The sequence below is a fragment of the Lytechinus pictus genome, chromosome 2, assembly GCF_037042905.1.
Source record: "Lytechinus pictus isolate F3 Inbred chromosome 2, Lp3.0, whole genome shotgun sequence".
NCBI lineage: Eukaryota > Metazoa > Echinodermata > Echinoidea > Temnopleuroida > Toxopneustidae > Lytechinus > Lytechinus pictus.
In genome coordinates, this window is record NC_087246.1 from 13,363,289 (window position 1) to 13,384,183 (window position 20,895).

General features: G+C 33.8%; 1 protein-coding gene across 1 annotated transcript in view; it reads right to left on the minus strand.

Annotated features, from left to right (window-relative positions):
* Positions 1-22: 22 nt before the first annotated feature.
* The window catches only part of LOC129254779 (carboxypeptidase D-like), a 32,061-nt gene continuing 11,188 nt past the window's right edge, over positions 23-20,895 (minus strand). The window contains exons 11-23 of the mRNA XM_064110079.1: positions 19,626-19,723; positions 18,780-19,002; positions 18,349-18,457; positions 14,932-15,131; positions 14,320-14,441; positions 12,598-12,793; positions 11,927-12,068; positions 10,472-10,612; positions 7,337-7,453; positions 6,675-6,739; positions 6,167-6,298; positions 5,177-5,468; positions 23-3,303 (exon numbers count right to left, since the gene is read on the minus strand). Of these exons, the coding sequence (XP_063966149.1) occupies positions 3,053-3,303; positions 5,177-5,468; positions 6,167-6,298; positions 6,675-6,739; positions 7,337-7,453; positions 10,472-10,612; positions 11,927-12,068; positions 12,598-12,793; positions 14,320-14,441; positions 14,932-15,131; positions 18,349-18,457; positions 18,780-19,002; positions 19,626-19,723 (2,088 nt within the window). The 3' untranslated portion in view covers positions 23-3,052. The remainder of the gene's footprint in view (positions 3,304-5,176; positions 5,469-6,166; positions 6,299-6,674; positions 6,740-7,336; positions 7,454-10,471; positions 10,613-11,926; positions 12,069-12,597; positions 12,794-14,319; positions 14,442-14,931; positions 15,132-18,348; positions 18,458-18,779; positions 19,003-19,625; positions 19,724-20,895) is intronic.

Genomic DNA, 20,895 nt, shown 5'->3' on the forward strand with positions numbered 1-20,895 from the left:
TAAAACAAAATAAAAATTTCAATATGTTATAGAACTGAGATTTATTGGCAGTTAAATATATAGTCAAAATATAATACATATAATATCATACGCCATAATAGCAAATTCATAATACTTTCATTGTAGGTCTCCGACCTTTTATCCACACATAATCAAAATGAATTCATAGAGTTATTAACTTGAAAACGGATATAAAGAAATATGTTGGAAATTTTTTAATGATTGTGAGAAGTAGACAAAAGAAAGTTTGTAAAATCCTTTACTGCTTTGTCTTTTAAATCTTGTAGTGTATGTACCTGTGATTTGATTAGTCTTCATTATAGCAGTAAAATTTAAGGAAAATGGGGGGAAAAAGAGTAAAATGTAGTCTTTAAGTCACATCATAATCTGTGATGTGCCTTTTTCTCCCTTCTTTATGGGTGTCAGAAGTATGGGTGTAAAGCAGCAAGGATCAGATTTTGTAGGGTCCCAAAAGCCTCAACTTAAAATATGAAGAGCAAGTGAATAGTGCTTAAATACTTTTACAAAAAAAATCAAGAATGTTTTCAAATTGAGTACAAACAAGTGGGATATACATATAAACATTATTTTAATGAAAAGTGCATGTATGTGGTTTGTAAAGCTATTCTTGAAATATAGCATAGCTTTGAGGAACAATCTTATACTGATTTATGGACTACATGCATCACACAGAAGGCAAATTTCTTGAAAGACAAAAAATTAAAGGTAAGCATTTGAAAATGCAGTGTTTGAAAAAAAGTCTTCTGAGTTGAAACTAATAAAAAATGTGTCACAAAGATGAGATATTGAGCTCACAAAAATAGTGCATGCTCTGAACTAATTGGTATACATCTAAATACACGAATTGCTGCAGAGTTGTCTCTACCAACAAAGCAAATTTATCCAATCAACGGTAAATACCATAGTAACATTGCTTTAAAAAAAATCACATACAAAAGTGCAAGTCTTCATTGCACAAGAAAATAATGGTGAAAAAAAAAGAAAAACCAAATAACCCCCAAAATTAAATGGAAGAAGCAAGAGTGTCAATACAAAAATAAATGCAAACTTCTCTCATAAAGAAGACCTCAATAATTTTGTGCTGTATGGAAGACAATGATCAAAAGCAAAAAAAAAATAATAAAAATAAAATAAGATAATGACCAATGAAATCAGCCTATTTCACATGCATAGAGTATGAACAGAATAAAACATCTTGCATTTGACTGTAAATACTAGAACTGTATGATGGATGTCAACACTCAGTGGTCTGTAAGATATTGTTCTTATATACACTATTGTCTTTAATAACCTAAAATATACCTTAAAAATAATTCTACAGAAGCATGACAAATACATCTTTTTCTGACACTGGTAACTCACCTCGCGTCATGTATTTACACAAATATATACTTTTGAGTGAGAGTGATCTACCTTATCACTCTGCAGCCATGGGTATACTTGTATAGCTGTAGTGCCACATATTTTGACATTCTAAAACAAGAATGGAATAAATGCTCGAAATACAGCGTTAGGCAGTTAGAAAAATAATGCTACATTAAACTGAATTCAGGTAAATATCTATGAAGTACATTGTATGTAGTTCGGTGAACATGGAAATTCTGATAATTTCTTTGTTGAAAATAAGCACATATAGAGGCATGTAAGCAAATAATAGTCAATTTCTCTAACACTCTAAATCAATATTCATTTCATGAATGCTGAAATAGCAATTAATAGGAAGCCCAGAGAAATGAATGCATGTTTCTGTTTTGTGGAATTATGTGTGATGCATTGCCATATTCATAAAAAAAAACCAAATGTCTCTTTGGCCAAACTTAGGAGAAATGAAGGCACTGGATGCTTCAAGGTGCAGAATAAAAGGTGAGATGTCTTAAACTTAATAAAAACATCAAGAAATTACATTTCATCTTTAATAATAATTACATAAAACAAAATGTTATAAATAACTAAACCAAACGGAATCAAATAAAATAACGGACAAAATTAAAACTGATGTGGTCATTCTATAGCCATTCTCATTGTCTGGAAGCCTGTTAACACATAAATTATGCTGGAAATAACATTTTGAATACCATACTGGGAAAAAAATTTATCTAGCATTGTGTTATGAAGAGTACTCGAATATCAATGGCATTTCATTCTCTGGCTAAGATGTAACATGCATGAATTTAATGAAAGAACAATAATAAAAATGTCAAAGTAAATAACATAACAATATAATATAATGATAATAAAATGAATCACAATAATCAAACATGATATGAAAAATGTGTTTACCATGTTTTGCGGTAATATGATTTTTTAAATGATGAAACTGGGAACTACAAAGAATTCTTAAATGCACTCTGATAATATCACTCCCCATCTATTCAAAACAAGTTGAATAATTCTTCATGCAACTGTAGAAATGCTAGTGAAACATGATCAAAATCAGCTTGTAATTTCAATCGTTATCTTTACCGCTAAAAATTGAGGAATACCCCCTCTAAATCATTGCGACACTAACAATCATGTGTATATGAATATGTATATCACACAGCCTAAACAAATTTATACACAAACAAACATTGGGGGACCAACCAATAATTCACCAAACTGGGTATATCTATTTTTTACACATATTGTACATAATTTGTACCAAGGTCAACAAAATAAAATCCTGGTAAATTACTTTAAGTTTATACCAACATTTAGAAAAGATACACTGGAATGAATGATTAAAAAGACTGAGGATTTTTAGTATCTCTATCATCATAAGCTCCATGCCACATTCTTGCTTTATCTCCCATAAGGCAATAGGAGCATGATTTCAGTCTGTGCAACAAAACATTAAATCTCTCTGTAATATTCATGTCATAAAAATCATTGACAACTAATTGTTATTTCAACTGCACTTCTTGAAAGAAAACTTTATAAAGACACTATTCCCTCTTTATCGAATAATTTACACATTTGTAGTCAGAATTATAACCCACTTGTGAAATAAAAAAGTACTTAAAAAAAAATTAGGGAGTAGTTAGAGTTACAATCACCTTCTGAAAGTTTCATCATCTTCACTATCTGTGTCTGAAAAATCATGGAATTCCATATTTTTAATGAGAGATTTTTTGTCACCATTTCTGATTGTTTTTAGCGCAAATTCATCATGGTATTCTTCTGAAAACATTCTGCTTTGATCCAGTTGGTAGAAACCTCTCGTTCGTCTTGCTCGCTGGGCCTTTGAACGACAGCATCGGGAGATACACACAACAGTAAGAAGCACAACAGCAAAGCTCAAAGCTGTAAGAAATAGATATAAAAATTATCTTTTAATCTCCACCTCGGACTGGTCTTATTGGCTAAAATTCATGAATGTGATTGAGAACAATTCGCATAAACAAATGGTTTATGCAAATTTTGAGTAATGAGCGAATGTTGTGAAAGGGTCCAATAATGAGTGAGCTCTTTGTCACAAGGTGCTAAATTAAAGCTTGTTGTTGTAGTGTGAGTCCACTGCATATGTAAATTAATTTACATTAGTAGTGGCCTTAGAGAGGAATTCAGACCTGCCAACCTCTGGGATTGAAAATTTGTATTCTGTGATAAAAAAAACTGTATTTTCCCCCCAAAAAATTCATAATAAAATGCGTGGCGCACTCGCTCATCGCGGCGCTCAAGCTGCATGCAAGCTAAAATGCGCACTGCTCTTGCAGATGAAAAAAAAAAACATTGAAACATGTGTATATCTCACCCTTTAGTTTTAACAAAATGATTGAAAAAAAAAGTTACCTGAAATTACATTGATCTAATAACCATATTTGTGTAAGTTTTATGAAATAGAGACATATGGAGATGATTTTTCTCAATAAATTACGATTTTGTAAATTGATTTTTTTTTATTTTTACAAAAACATATTTTTTAAAGAAACAAGTGGAATGCCTCTGGCCGTCTCACCTGCATCACGCGATTCAATATAGCAGCAGTGCTGATTTTCAAAACTACTACTATAACTCGCACAAGATGTTCAGTGATACTTGGTTACTCTTATTTCCACGTTTTATGAACTAGACCAATACACTTATAGAGATATGATGGCAATTCAACAAATACCCCCAACGTGGCCAAAGTTCTTTGACCTTACATGACCTTTGACCTTGATCATGTGACCTGAAACTCGCACAGGATGTTCAGTGATACTTGATTACTATTATGTCCAAGTTTTATGAACTAGACCAACACACTTTCAAATTTATGGCTGTAATTCAACAAATACCCCAATTTGGCCAAAGTTCATTGACCCTAAATGACCTTTGACCTTGATCATGTGACATGAAACTTGCACAGGATGTTCAGTAATACTTGATTACTATTATGTCCAAGTTTCATGAATCAGATCCATAAACTTTCAAAGTTATGATGGTAATTCAACAGATACCCCCAATTCGGCCAAAGTTCATTGACCCTAAATGACCTTTGACCTTGGTCATGTGACGTGAAACTCATGCAGGATGTTCAGTGATACTTGATTAACCTTATGTATAAGTTTCATGAACTAGGTCCATATATTTTCTAAGTTATGATGACATTTCAAAAACTTAACCTTAGGTTAAGATTTTGATGTTGATTCCCCCAACATGGTCTAAGTTCATTGACCCTAAATGACCTTTGACCTTGGTCATGTGACATGAAACTCAGGCAGGATGTTCAGTAATACTTGATTAACCTTATGGCCAAGTTTCATGAACTAGGTCCATATACTTTCTAAGTTATGCTGTCATTTCAAAAACTTAACCTCAGGTTAAGATTTGGTGTTGACGCCGCCGCCGCCGTCGGAAAAGCGGCGCCTATAGTCTCACTCTGCTATGCAGGTGAGACAAAAACGTACTGCCGTATTTTGGTTACAAAAACGTGCTAAATACACCAAAAACGTACTGGTTGGCAGGTCTGGGAATTCTCCACATACTATTCTGCATTGGACCTCACCAAGCATTCCTTAAAAGTAGACTGGGACATTTACGATCTACAAAATACACAAGTGGGGAAGAAGTCTTTTACATCATAAGCTTTTTTTTTTTAATACAACTCATCAATCATTCTAAAAACTATAGAGACTAGCAAACTAACAATCTCACAAATCACTAGTGTGGAAAGGAAATTTTTCATCAAACTCACCAATCATTCCTAAGAAGAGGTAAATTGGGAAACCCATGATGGTGCTCTTCTCTGGAATCTTGAAATTTATAACCAACACCTCCTGACCATTGACCTCCGCAGGGATGACCTCACTGGAGTGACCTTCAGCACTAGCTGTAATAGAATACTGACCATCTGGCAGGAGAAGCCAGAAGTCACCATGCTGGGATGTCACCACATGGTTCCTATGGATACCACTGATGGTTATTGTAGCACCCTCTAATGGTTTGTTTTGAGTCGTGGTAACAAAGCCCTGGATTCCACGATGTGCCTGGTTTGGGGAAAATTATGAGATTAAAATGAAGGTTATTGCTTAGTTTTATTTATTTAAAAAATATTTTTATCTTGTCAATTCTATCCTGCTGTGTGACCTCGTCTACAAATGTAATGTACATCTGTCTTGGAGTATAGCATTACTATTAATGATAATGAAACATAAGCGGCGTTCACACATACACAGGAAAGAGTGAAATTTTTAAATCAATTTTTGGAATGGTGATTGAGAATTTTTTTTTTTTTTGCATTTGTGGACATGAATATTGAAGAATTTTCATGATTCAAATTACAATTCAAATCACAGTTGTTTTTTTCCCCCTAAAATGTAATCATTTTCTGAGTGCTGTGTGTGAGTATCCTTTTGCAGTTTGATAATCATTTTTTTTCTTCATTCAATGATGCACAGTGCATGATTGCTCACAATCGTTAACAAAGTTCTGAGTGTTTGTTTCTTGTGAATCATTTGAATGAAATTTGTACTTCCAAAGGGCTTGACTCAAACCAAAGTATCAATAAAGGCAGAGCAGACCTTGAAAATAAGGATCACATCTATACCCTTCATGGATAGCAAAAGATATATTGACTCCTGAATCCTGCCCAATGATAATGATGTCACGTAAGGAATTTGATGTGACAAAACCTCCATCACATAACAACTTGACTGTGACACCTTAACTGGGACTTGGTACCCACCTGTTTAATGGTCTCTATCAGGGCTGGTCTATGTGCCTTCCAAAGGTCCTGGAGTTCTGATGCCTTGGGGTACAGACAGCAGCATGTATGGATTGACAGGTCTAAGCAACCAAGGAAGTCATAGGTGAAATCCTAGTGGTGTTGAAGACAAATTGAAAGACAACATTAAATATCATGAGAACCAAAGGATAAAGTATTGACCAAGATAAAATAATTTGCCTTAAATTACTCTTGTAAGAAACAAATTGTCAGTGATATAAGCATAAAACCATGAACTAAATTTCTACTTCTGAAAGAAGGGATGTAAAAGAGAATATTCTCCAAAGTTTGTGATGTTGGTTTTTACATTTAAAAGATTAAAAACAAATCAATTCCATGGGCATGTGTTGAAAATGCACATGCAAATAATGAAAATATTTGTGTTAATGAAAGATGAACTAGAACAATTTTTTCTTGAATATAGTACCAAGGTACCAGTTTTGTGTATAACTTTTATAAATGGTCTTACCTGAATATTATTATCTTGAGCATTCCACTCAGCACCATTTACAATACCATTGGGATAAGACTCCTCTGATAATGGGAGAGAAGGAAAATTAAATGAATTACTTATCTGGTAATATTGAAGCCAAGCAAACAGATGGATCTATTCGGTAATGTTTCTTCTATGAAATGTCTACTGTGACATATCACATGAAATTTAGTTACTACGATTAGTGAAAATCACGGCAGGCATTCCCAAAATTATTGGATCTCTTATTTTATTCTGTCTTAGAAATCAGAAGTGGAGTATATAATTGAATTACACTGCACACTCTAGACTGCCTTACTGGGCCATAGTTTCTAAACAGTTTACATTAATCACATGTACATGTAGACCTTTAAAATCAAGACAACTACAAAAGTGAAGATATCAAAATACAATATTTTTTAAATACCAGCTCAGATATATTACAAGGACCTCTACTGAAACAGAATTTCAAATAAAAATGCTTGGTTTTTTATGATATAAGTGCAGAATGTTTAACACTTCAATAATCTGCAATAATGTTTGATTTGTGCAATAAAAAAAGGGAGAAGAGGTTTAAATGTGTTGATTTCAAACTTCAGAATCTATTTTTCGGTTGTTCTTGAATGAAAGTACCAGCTGATGGGTCATCAACAACTCACCTGCATTTCCAGGACATTGTGGGTTACCAAGGTGCATTGTGGGATGCTTATTAGCATATGCCTTGGCAAGATGCTGGAAGAGTTGGTCATCTGCTGTTTGAATTATATTGCCTCCCCCTGCAAGAAATGCACAATAATAAAATAATAATAGTTACATTTATATAGCGCTTATTACACTTTGTTTCTTATTACACTTTTGTTTCGATAAAACAAAAAAAACCCATGATAAAATGCAATTCCAATGCCGGAAAAGGGCATAGTAAAGACCTGCACTGATAAAGCTTCTCCGTGGCACCCATGCTAAAGATCAGGGTTGTAATAAAAAACGTTTTTTATTAAAAAAAACAAATAAAACGCTTTTTATTGTTTTAAAACGTTTTAAATCGTTTTAAAACGTTTTTTTCCCAACGAACGATGTAATTTTCTGTAAATCAATTAAATTGTACATTTAATACAGTATGATTTAAGTTCTTGATGTTTTAAATACATTTTTGGAGTATTAGTAAGAGATGACTACAATTTTTTTTACTGAATTTCCAACAGAAAAGTTCATATTTTCCCCCAAATAACAAAATCAAGGAAATTGAATGCCGAAAAAGTAAGTTGACATTTCATAAGTTTATTCCTCATACATATGATGAAGTCTCAGGGTTTTTTTAGTCTTGTCAATCTAGGGGGTGAGAAGAATTTGCACAATGTAAGAAAATGACATAATCTATAGACTATAGGCTTTCAATGCTTAATTTCATTTACTCAATATGCTTTATTTCATTTGAATCAATTATACAAATTTTAAGTAATAATAATGATAAAAGTCCGCTTTTATATCGCGCTTAATACATTGGAACGACATGTCTAAGCGCTTTAAAGATTTATTATTACCACAATCATCGGATTCAATCAGTCATTCCCGCACACAATGTATGCACATCCTCCACTCCCTGGGTAGTATTCAAGTCAGTCGCCAGTGAGGCGCACACAGTACTGGACAAGCTACAATGACTTTTACATTCTACCGGGTACCCATAAGTGCATGAAATACAAAATTGGGTTTAAATCTATAAATATTAGGCCCTTGAACTGCTTATTTCTTTAATTGAGGAATTCTGATCAAATTGTTTTTTTAATGTTTGTTTTAACTGTTTTTTTTTACATATTTCTTATCTACAGTTTTGTGGTTACTTTTGTGTTTTTTTTATCAGTTTTTTAATGGAAATTATTGGCAATAATTTTCCAATCATTAACAAAAAGTACAAATATTGATACAGATAAAAATGTTGGCGAAAAATTAGCATTGGCTTTATACATGAAATCACGATATTGAGCAATTCTGGTCTGTCATGCACTTGTAATATCATTGAGCTATTAATGTGTTGATAGCTCCATGGTAATATCATAACCACATATCCATGCATGTATCCAAAAAATAGTCTTGAACAATATGGCGTGGCCCTGTTGTGCTTATGGATTTATCATAGAAATTTTTAAGGGGGCCATTACGGTCCCCTGGGAGTGTTAGGAGGGTTAAAGGTCAAGTCCACCCCAGAAAAATGTTTGATTTGAATCAGTAGAAAAAATTCAAACAAGCATAATGCTGAAAATTACATCAAAATCGGATGTAAAATAAGAAAGTTATAACATTTTAAAATTTCGCTTATTTTTCACAAAACATTTATTACAACTCAGTGATGTGCAAATGAGAGAGTTGATAATGCCCCTCACTATTTTTTTTTAATTGTTTGAACAATACAATATTTCAATTTTTACAGATTTGATAATAATGACCAACTTGACTGAACCAAAAAATGTTAAAACAATGGTAGTTCCACACATGTTCAGGGAGGAAAAAAAGGTTTGCTAGCTGATTATCTTATACTGAATTAAATTACTTTTCTTCATCTTTACGAAGCGCAAAGTTTCACCTAATTTCGTGTGTACCTCAAGGTTACAATGTCAGATATACATGTACAGTCTATTTGCAAAATATTATTATGTTTGTGCAACACTTCCATTTCATTCAAGTACTACTATTACATATTTGAGCTCATTTTAAATAGTGTTTCTTTCCCTGTCTAAAAGTGAGCACAACACTCAGATGTTTGTTAAAATGAGAATATTCTTAAATATGGATTGATGTGCACAATTGAACAGGAGGAAAGGAACATGACAAAGCAATGGAGAAAGGGAGAATAAGGGGGGAAAGAGAGAGGAGAAAAAGAGTGGTGTAGAGAAAGAGATTTAGTTAGAAGAAAATAATAAACTAATTAAGAAATAAAAGTATAAAAAATAAATTCATGTAAAATCACATCCCTGCATATTTATAACACACGAGTCTATGAGGTGTTTTAAAACACGTTTTTTTTGTAAAAAAAACGGGTGTTTTAAAACGCGTTTTAAAACATGTTTTAAAACACACCGTTTAAAACGCGCCAACCCTGTAAAGATGGCTTAATAATTGTAGCACACTGGGAGTGCCGTATCTGAAAGACTTCTTCTTCTTCTTCTGGAAACAGTACAGTCCACCGTCTGGTGTATTGTCGTACTTGAGTGTAATACAGAAACCTACTTATACAGTTGTTATTGAAGTAGAGGTGATGTACGTATCCTTTATAGCTGGATAACTTTTAAGTTTTTTGCAAACAACTCAAATATAGATTAAGGACAAGTTTTAACAAGAATATGACTGATAATAATCCAAACTAAATTATGAACAAATCCAGTTACACCATTATTCATCATCTAGAAGTATTTTAGAGCATAGTGCTACTTACTGCTGACAAATGTTGTGCCTTTGTCATTGATAAATTGATCAGTGTATTCTTTTTAGGTATAAAAAAAACGGTAAAGGCACAAAAATTGCTATTATGCAGTAGGTAAGTTTGATTTTGAAAACCATAAGCCTTCATAAAATGGGCCTGGGTACTGCTTCAAAAAGATGTTGGTAAAGTTATGTATGACTTGATGCATGAATGGAACATGTTCTTAGGTGCTAAATCAGCTACAAAGGTATATACTGTATATATATTTTAACAAGAGAAAGGGTCACCAGTCGAGGGATAGCAAACAGCTTTATGAAACAGACCCCCCCCCTGAAAAACTGTCTGATCAAAAGAAAAGGGGGAAAGAGGATCTTACCTTTCTGTGAGTTATAAGGATAGCGAGCCACCACTGTCCCACCAAAGAGTGAAACACCAAGGGTGAAAGGTCGACTGCTCAGCCAATCAGTAACAGCTCTGGTCTCTGGTTGGACGTCAATTGATGCGTTCATCACGTTCACTGTAAAGACGTAGACAATTGAACAATCTGATATCTACATGGGAATCCCCACAAGTATGCAAAGCTCAACACTGAACAGACTTAATTTGAGTCATGATAACATTGCAAACCAATCGTGTGCATCAATCAGATTAGTTGAAAATCTAATTGCTTTTGATTACTAGAGTTGTGTTCTATTGGAAAAGAGCTGATAATTGTTAATTCAATGTATTGGTGTCTGTGTTGAGAGTGAAAATAAAGCTGCAGAATGGTGTTATTGAAATCTATACACAAAGAGATGCTAAATGCGAGCCTCAATTCACGTTGAATGTTTTGACTGGTGTGTGTTTGCCCCAACAACACCTGCATTCAACTTCACTGTACTAAAAAAACATCACCAAATATTAGTCAATGAAAGCTCAAAACCGGACATAGTGGCTCAGTGGTAGAGCGCTCGCCTCATGTATGGGAGGTCGTGGGTTCGATCCCCGGCCAAATTATACCATACTTTAAAAAATGGGATCTTCTGCTTTCTTGTCAGGTGCTTGATGTTTTAGAATGGAGAAGGGTAATAATAACATTATGTTCTGCAGGGTCTGCTGGGAGAACAGTACATAAGAGGTAAAATGGCTACCCTGGGTAAATAAGAATTATTATTAATACCAAGTGATATTGATCCCAACACCTGCCTTGCCCCAGATTTGGTGTGTATTTTGCCTTAACACCAACACCAGCATATAACACCAGACTTAAAATCACACAATGTGTGCTCACCCTGATAATCATTTCCCATGTGCCTTTCATATGCATCTAATGAAGATGGAAAGTGCACTATATAAATCTTATAAATTATAATTATAATAATTATTCCATTTCCATTTTCCCCCTTCAATTTGGTGAGTGTTTTTTTTTAAGATCCAAACAACAACTCATTTTAATTCAATTCAAAATTTATTTTTTTTCAATCAATTAATCAATCATAAAAATACGGATATATATACAAATTTGACAAAAACATGGGATTGGTAGCCCGTGGAAGTTAAAAAAAGAATTGTGGGTGGGGCACCACCATGATACAATCAAATATAAATGAATATAAAACATACAGGAGTAAACAACAAATAACATTGAAATACAATGCAAAAAACAATGGGCTAATATAGGGGAAATAAACAAACAAATAAGAAATAAAAATATAAATCATAGTGACCTACAGTGTGCTATTGGCAGGATTTTCATACTGAGAGAAAAATTCATCGTTCAGACGTTTTTAAAATTAATTTAGAGTTTTACCAGCATTCAACACAAACTCAAAATCATCCAATGAGCACTCACCCTGGTAATCATTTTCTAAGTTGATTCCATTTGCATTTGTTTTTCCTTCATCTCCAAAGCATGTTCCTTGGAGTGCTTTAGTCTTCTCAGAGCCATCAGGGTTCATGGTGGGGAGGATGTGGATGTGAGTTGTATCTAAAAGCTAAAGAATTAAAATGGAATAAGATGTATATCACTTTCAGAAATAAATGAACAGCTCAGATCTACATCACTTTAAGACATAAACAAAGAGCACAAATATTAATATTTGATTAGTATTATTAGTTGCATAACCTATTTCATATGCATAATCCTTTGTAATATTAATTGATTAATACTTCATGTATATATAATTTTTCAATTGCGACAGGAAATCCATAAGACATCATTTTCTAGGTTGTTTTGTCATGAAACATAATAAGATAACACCATCACAAAGTATATTCAGTATGCATACACCAATAGTTTTTGTAAGGTGAATGAAGCAAATCCTATTGAAACGACTGATTGAGAGAGTACATGTGACATAAGATATTAATCAACAAGTTCATCTTATACATGTAAAACATTTAACCCACATCAATGAGTTCAATATCAAGAATTACCCCCACTTATGGGTGTTGATAGGGTGTGTCGTGTCATTAATTCATACTATGGAACTCGTTAATGTGGATTTATGTATGCTACTATACCTTTGTAATTGCATCATCTTTCCCATAGCTCATCAGTAGATAGTTAGCTAAGGACAATACAAGTTCTCTCCCAACTGGTTCGTTGCCATGGATACTGCCAATGAATTTGACCTCTGGCCTTCCTGGCTGATGACTGCCAGGTTTGTTGCTTAGCTCCAAGACTTGCAATGGTCTCCCTTCAACACTAACACCAATACTAAGGGATATCCAAAAGAATATTCATACTACTTGAATATAGTTTTTGAACAAACTAGAAATAAAAGACTACCCCAGAAATTTTTTTATGGATTCACAAATATATGGTGCGCCATCAATCGGTTGCAGGGAACAGGCCAATTGCCTATCGGTCGAGCCGTGTCGGCCAGCGCTAAATAATCACATGCATGCATGCACTTTAGTACTAGCGCGTGCAACAATGTCAAATTTTTCTCATGAGGCATTGCTAATTTCGGCCTTTCCGCTGAAACTGATAGATGCGCATTGTATTGTGAATCCACAAAATTGCTATACAGAACATTAGATACTTTAATAAAAAATCAAGTGCAAATTGTGTATGACTGTGCTTTCACAAGTACTGCACAAGCTGTTATTTTCGCGTACAGAATTTTTCGCGGATCACGGGGGTCCTGACATTTTCGCGGGTTGTTAAATTCGCGATCGGAAGATGTACAAAAACTTCCATAGAATTTCAATTTCAGAAAAAACAAAACTAGTGCAAACCATGTGCAAAAATTGTATCTTTCTCAGCCTTAATGCTGATGTGTGATTTATACATAAATATGTCCCGGTAAAAACAGTTACAAATTGTAACAAAGTGTGGAAAAAAAGTGGCTTGAATTTCACTTTTTTGTACCTTTAGATATGAAAATTCATCATGTCACGGTTTGATATGTAAGAGTAATCTTTTGAAGTTGTGTTTTGTTAGATTCACTTTGTAAAATTTGGTTTCAGTGCAAAAATGTTAAATTCCCTCTAAAAGCTCTGGTCATGTGACTTATGAATATTAATGAGTATGCAAATAGCTGCCAATACGTGTGTATATAGTCAATCAGATGACAATAAAATCAAATTATTTCATGAAAAATACATTGTAATATTACAGTGAGTGAATAAATATCGATAGAATTACGTTAGAAAATAGTTTAGGCTCTGATTTTTTTGAGAAATAAAAAAAAGTGAAATTCTAGCTAACCTTTTGAATCACTAACTGTACTTTCTAAACCTTATTTTTTGTACATATAAAGGTGCATATCTCTATAATCTCATTTTAAAGGATATTTTCAATATCAAAACTTTGCTGTTGGGGACATTGGCATTGATTGATAAATCTGTCAATATTTTCGCGCATTGTTGAATTCGCAGCCGATCGGCAATTCGCGAAAATAAAACCACCGCGAAAATAACAGCTTATACAGTAAGTTATTGACTAGTCACTGATTTAATTTACATATAATTTCACTGCTAAATTCAACTATAAAACAACTGCACATTGATATTTTGTAATAATTACAATGAATGCCTTATTGTTGTATATCACATAATTATTTCAAATTTCAGCTGGGATAGCTGAATATCGTATCTGTGTTTGGCTTGTTCAATATTACCATTCAAGGGTAGCCAATACATTTTCTAGTAACAGCTAAGAAATGCTCTTAGAGAATGCACAAATATATGGAGCTTAAGTAATTTCTGGATAAGGCAACAACGAATGCAATTACATACCTTTTCAAATGTGTTAGGTGAGGATAAGATGCAGTAAGATTTTTCAACATCTCTGTTGTATCATTATAATGATGGTATGTCATTCCTGGCTCTTTCTCCATTTCAAATACAACTTCACTAACCTGGAAAAAAAGAGATGGACATGAAAATATTTTGTAAGTAAAATCTACCATCTCTTTCAAGTCATTTCAAATCATTTCTTGACATACTTCAATTAAAAAAAACACACATATTGGTTGAAACAGGATGTCGAGGCAATTTTTTTTTAATTAGTAGAATTGTTGCTTTAATGTAATAGATAATAGTTTGGGGTAAGTCTTCATGTTCTCTGAAACCTGCCATTCTGTTTATGTTTAATATGCATCAGCAAAAACAAATCAAAATACACATACACTGTATGTCATCTAATTTCTGAGCAACTATCCAAAATAAACTTTTAATTCGGAAAGACGAAGCCAAAATTTCACATTTTTTCTGGACCAAGATAGGCCTGCATTATAATCAACATACAATACAGTTGTGTGTAAAGAATTTTAAAGCTACGTAATTTGCAGCTAAAGGAATAGTATGGGTTAAAATGAATGATACCAGCGGGAAATTATATACACTCACTGTATTCATAGTTACATGGACATCTTTAGTAAGAGGCATGTAGCCTGGTGCTGATGCGGTAACGCCATGTACACCTGTAGGCATCATACGTCGGAACATCCCGTCTCCATCAGGGATAAGGACATGTGTATGGTCTCCGTGGTGAATGACAGCAGAGGGCAGAGGGGTTCCATCAGCAGTTTGGATCTTACCACGAATACCTGGGTGTAGAAATGTACTTACAATATTGAAATTCAGGGAATATCTTCAGAAATAATTACAATAGATATTCTATTTTCTTTCATAAGGCTCTAAAATTGAGATTTCATGAGCTGTATATAGTAGTATTTCTCAACAGTAATATATGATGCCACAGCAATCAAGCTTCTTATAGTAATCACCAATATTTCCTTTGATACTATATGAAGCTCCTATAAACCATTTCTGCAACAGCAGCAGTAATTGGGGGGGGGGGGGACTTTTAACAGTAAACACGTCTCCAAAAACATAAAAAATTACCATCTCATTGTGATATCTTCGAAGGTCAGGCCCCCAACACTTTCAGAAGTGTTCAATGGACCCTGCTTTTCATTTCCATTTATCTCATGCAGACACAGATTGAGGATCAAATACATCTTTTTATTTCTCATCACACTCTTAAGTTCAAACAAAGTTCACTGCTCTTGACAGCAAAGTTCAATGCAATCTACAAGATCTACAAATAAACATCAAAAGAATTCTAATTAAGTAATACCGTGTTTACACTTGATCGGCTTTTGGTTTATCTTGCACTGCGTTTACACGCTGTTACAGCAAAAACCTGAAATGATACGCACACCAACAATATACGTCATAATAAAGACAACGCTGGATCCGTGCGCTTACAATTACGTCACAATGGTAAAGTAAATGAAATGCGCACCAATTGCCGATGCAGAATCGGCTTTCTGTTTACATGTAGTAAAAAAGCCGATTCTGCATCGGCTCGCGGTTCAGAACCTACTACTTTGGTGGTGCAAATTGCCGGTTCTGAACCGCGAGCCGATGCAAGTTAATCGCGTTTACACGCTATGAAAAAGCCGATGCTGCATCGGCTCGCGGTTCAGAACCGCGAGCCGATTCAAAAGCCGATTAAGTGTAAACACGGTATAAAAGACCAATAACCTGCTAAACATTTCATGAAATCAACAACAGTAAGAGGTGAAACAGGTGCATGATGTACATTTGTGAAATGTACATCATGCACCTGTTTCCAAAGTCAATTACTGCATAGCTGGAGAGTACATTTCAAATTAAGTAAGGATGTAATCTACTACTTCTTTGGTATTTCTTATCAACAACTACACTTGGCACCTGTAATAAACTAAATTCAAATGCCTACATTCTGAAATAGTCTCCATCCCTTCTCTTCTGTGACAAGCTGCCAACATTCAGAGCTCACTGGCAACATATCCATTGAGACTGCTTTATAACTACTGGCAATCTTTATTCCTATTTAGAATAGTGAACATATGTTTTGGATTTTTTTTTCCAGTCTTATCCCTGCTTATGATTTTGCCACTAGATATTGACAATTAACAAATTAATTGGAAATTTAATTCATTCAACAACAGCTGAATAAAGATTTGAATATGGGTTCATATTTATAAGACTGCAAATCACATTATCAACAATGGGAATTGTTGCCAATTTAATTAGCTGACAATTCGCTTTCTATGAATATGGGCTAAGGACATTTAAATAAATTCACTTTGCTAATGTAGCTGTGAATGATTTAATGGGTATCATCATAAATAAAATCAATTTATAGATAAACATATAATATACAGCTTTAACAAAAACACACCTTATTTGTTTCGACCAAAAAGACAAACAATACAGACATATATACATGAAGCAGAGTAACAAGCTTTTCAGTTTCACTTATTCATTTCTGTCATTTCCCCCCCCCCCCCCCCCCCGTATGATCTCCAAAACATATTACCATATTTGTCCACATTACTTGCTTCTAAGTCTGTCAAGTCTCTGGATGAAAATTTAGATTGTACAAAACAACCTTTGTCTGAACTATATATAATAATTTGAATACCTTTACAAAGAGATAACATCTAAACAGATTTTAATATCACAATTTCTATACAAACACCACAACTGCAAATCGCGTTTAAAAAAAGAGACAATAGTAGGCTACTGCAAATAGGAAACACATACCTGCCAACATTTGGAAACCCAAAATCAGGACAACCACCAGCTGGGGGTCCAGGGGGCAGCGCCCCCTGAAGCTGTTGGATTTTAGCAACTTTAAAGGCCAAGGGAACACAATTTTCATACTTGAAATGAATGTATTGAAGGTTGCAAAATCTTTTGAAATACACTGTGGTGTAATCAAAGTGGGCTTGTACATTTTTATCATTTGTAATTTATTTGTATTTATTTGTAATTTATTTATAATACAACAGCAAGTCTCTTAATTTTTATGTAACCCAACATTTTGCACTATTTACACTACACATATACCTACCTTTCAACTGAACTTTCGTTTTTATTCTGTGGAACTTGAGTAATGTCTTAGACCAAAAGCTTCAGTCTCTGTAATTTTGTTGTTCTGCTGAACTGCGTTGGCTCACTCACCAATACATAGACTGAAGAGCTTGGAGGCCCGTACGTACAGACAACATATTAGCAGTAACGTTAGATCTAACATTCGGAGGAAACCTGATTTTTCGATCGTTTTTTAAACATAAAATGTCACATTATGAAAAAGAAATTACATTCATATTTACGAAAAAATGTATAAAATTCAGAAATATCGTACCTTAGACCGCAGTTACCGCTAATTCCTTTCAAATGATGATCAAAACATCGTCATCTTCGATCCTTTCGTTGGTCAACGTAAGTTGCCATCTTGGATGATGTCATCATCCTTACAGACGTATTTACCAGTCGCTATATATTGCCATTTGTGCCGCTGCTTTGCGTTTGTAGATGTGCGTGCGTTCGGAACTTGTCGCTCGCATTGATTCGCCAGGATATCGAAAATAAATTGGAAAGCCTTGATAAAAGCACAACTCATTGAACGTAGAGGGCAGCAACACACGGCTGACATTTTTTCATCTCCGGCATGTATTACCTATTACGCACTGCTGAACGCTAAACTGCAGAGTGCATACTGTACACGCACTGTGTGAATCGCAGTACGTAGCATAGCATGAAAAAAAATACGCCAGTAATATGATGACGCCCTCTTTCGGTTAAGTTTACAATATTTTTTTTCTCACATGAAATTTCAAAAATCGGGACGTCCCGATTTTTGGCCATTTGAAAGTTGTAAATCGAGACGATCCCGATAAAATCGGGACAGTTGGCAGGTCTGGAAACATGCCATAATTGTACTTTCAGGCTCAACTGCACATTGTAGGTGTATAAATAAGTGATTACCTTGGTGTGATTTTTCAGTGAATTTCAAGAGTGATTCTAGATTGGTCCTCCATAGGTTCTCAAGCTCCACATGGTCAGGATACTTACAACATGATATCTGAGCAGTTACCTGAATATGGAAAATAGTAATGATAATAATGGAAAACATCAACAATAGTAACAGAATAAATGCATTCAACATGTAAGGTGATCCTCTTATGTGAACCACGCTGAACAAATAAAAGAAACAAAATATTGATGTTTTTGTCTACTACGGCATTAAGATATTTCTGACATGCTTCAGTTGTACCAAAAATTTGCATTTCAAATGCTTATGGCGTAGATATTAAACTACTACTTTGATAAAGATTATAACAAGATACAATATCATTGATAATAAAAGTACAAAACTATAAAAAAATAGAAATATATGAATACAATTGAACATTTACCATGAATTCACTTTTCTGTGTATATAAGTAGTCCTGGAGTGTATTCCTTGTGTTTTTCCATTTGGCCCCATTCACTACCCCAGCACCATAGGTATGACCATTGCACTTCACCCCTCCGCTAAGAATGGAATCGGCTGATGCATATGCATTAGCTATTTCAAAGAACAGCATGTTGTCCTCAGTGGTTGATCCATGATCAGAGTTAGGGTTGTCATAAGGGTACCTGCAGAGAGGGAAAAAAATACCAAAGCATAAAATAAGTATGGTTTGTTTGCAACAAACAAGATGAATCAGTGATTTAAAATGATTCCCCTTTAAGTTAAGGATTCTACATCCTTAGTGCAGGGAAAATTTTGTTGTTATATTGTTATTGAAATTTTTTTAAAGTCCTGAAGTTGTGAAATTTTGCCCTTAATTTTTGTGTCACTGTAGTAAAATTAGGGTTTGCAAGAGAACTTTAATATATGTTAATTTGTTAACGCCCGTAAAAAATAAATAAGAGAAATTATTCATACATGTAAATAATAAGAATTTGTTTCGGAACACTTTTATAATTTAAAAAACTTATTTTCCGTGCCAAATTGGTTTCAGCTAACTTTGACCCCTGAAAGACGACATGAAAAAGGGTAGCAATAAATCAATAGATGAAGAAAACCATTCAGAGACTGTCAAAGACTTCCAGTATCAGGTGTTACAGTCACACAGTGAAATCTAAGAAAACCTAATACAATTACCAACAAGTTTAATTTTATCTTGAAATTATTTCACACTGCATCTACACAAGTTATCTTACAAACTTTTTCAAGATTTTTAAACATTTTTTCAAATAAAAGCTAAAAGTCTTACCTGACCCACATGCCACTGGATTCAATGGAAAGCACCAAACTGAAATTATGCTCCGAGAACAGATCATGAAGTGCAACTAATTCCGGTCTCTGAGATAACTGTATGGTAGAGAAGAGCAAAAAAATCAGTAAATTAACTTTTCTCTCAAATTCAGACAACATGATTTACAATATAACTAGCAACAAATTAATAAGTCACAATACTTACAAGGATGTTCAAAGCTTGCAAAGAGTACCAATTATTAGCAGGGTTTTTTTCAAATCCTATTATATTGTGAAAAAAGTGCATAAACTGAAATCCTGCTCTGAAATGAAAACCTTAAAGTTTTTACAATTCTGAAGAAAAGATGAAAGAACTGTGAAACTATAACGCTAAATAATAGGTGCATAAGTATTATAGTAGACCGGCCAAAAGTCAAAAAGTGCTCTAGATAAGGATTCGACGGCAAAATTTGTTAATGCTTGGCATCCCAGCTAAAAGTCTTGCAAAAATACCCAGGAATAGTGTACGGCCGGATGCCAAGCGCAATTTTGCGTGAAAGTGTCATTTTTAGCGTAAAAACTGAAAGAATGTCGAAAATCACGCATTTTGATATTTTGACGGATTATCATCATATTTTTAATTATCTTAGATATGAAATTATTTTTATTCAGAGTTTCAAATTATAAGTCTCATAAATATGCATTTTAAATTTGAATCTTACACACACACGTATGGCACAGGGAAACATAAAACCGCGATTTCCTCCAAATAAAAGTTTGTGAAAACTATCAATAGTTTGAAGTTTTTTTACGCAGCTTAAATTCTTCGATTTAACTGCATTTATCCATCAAATGTATAGTAAATGTCCTAATGTCACAAATATTAAAAGAATTTTCAAGTAAGATGGAAGATATCTCACTTTATGTTATCCGAAAGGAGACAATGTGCATTTTACCAGGTGCGCATTTTGAAAGAAAAATTGAAAATACCGTACATTATGTACATAATTACATGTATAAGTACATACTAAAGCGAGCTTTTAATTACATGTATAAGTGCATTCTAAAGCGAGTTTTTAATTGGATAGCACAATTTGTCAATTCTTTGCATCCCAGCTGAAAGTCTTGCGGATGTCCTGATGAATAACGTACGGGCGGATGCCAATCGCAATTTTGCGTGAAACTGTCATTTTTAGCGTAAAATCTGAAAGAATGTCGAAAAATCACGCATTTTTGATATTTTGACGGATTATTTTAATATTTTTGATTATCTTTGATATGCAATTATT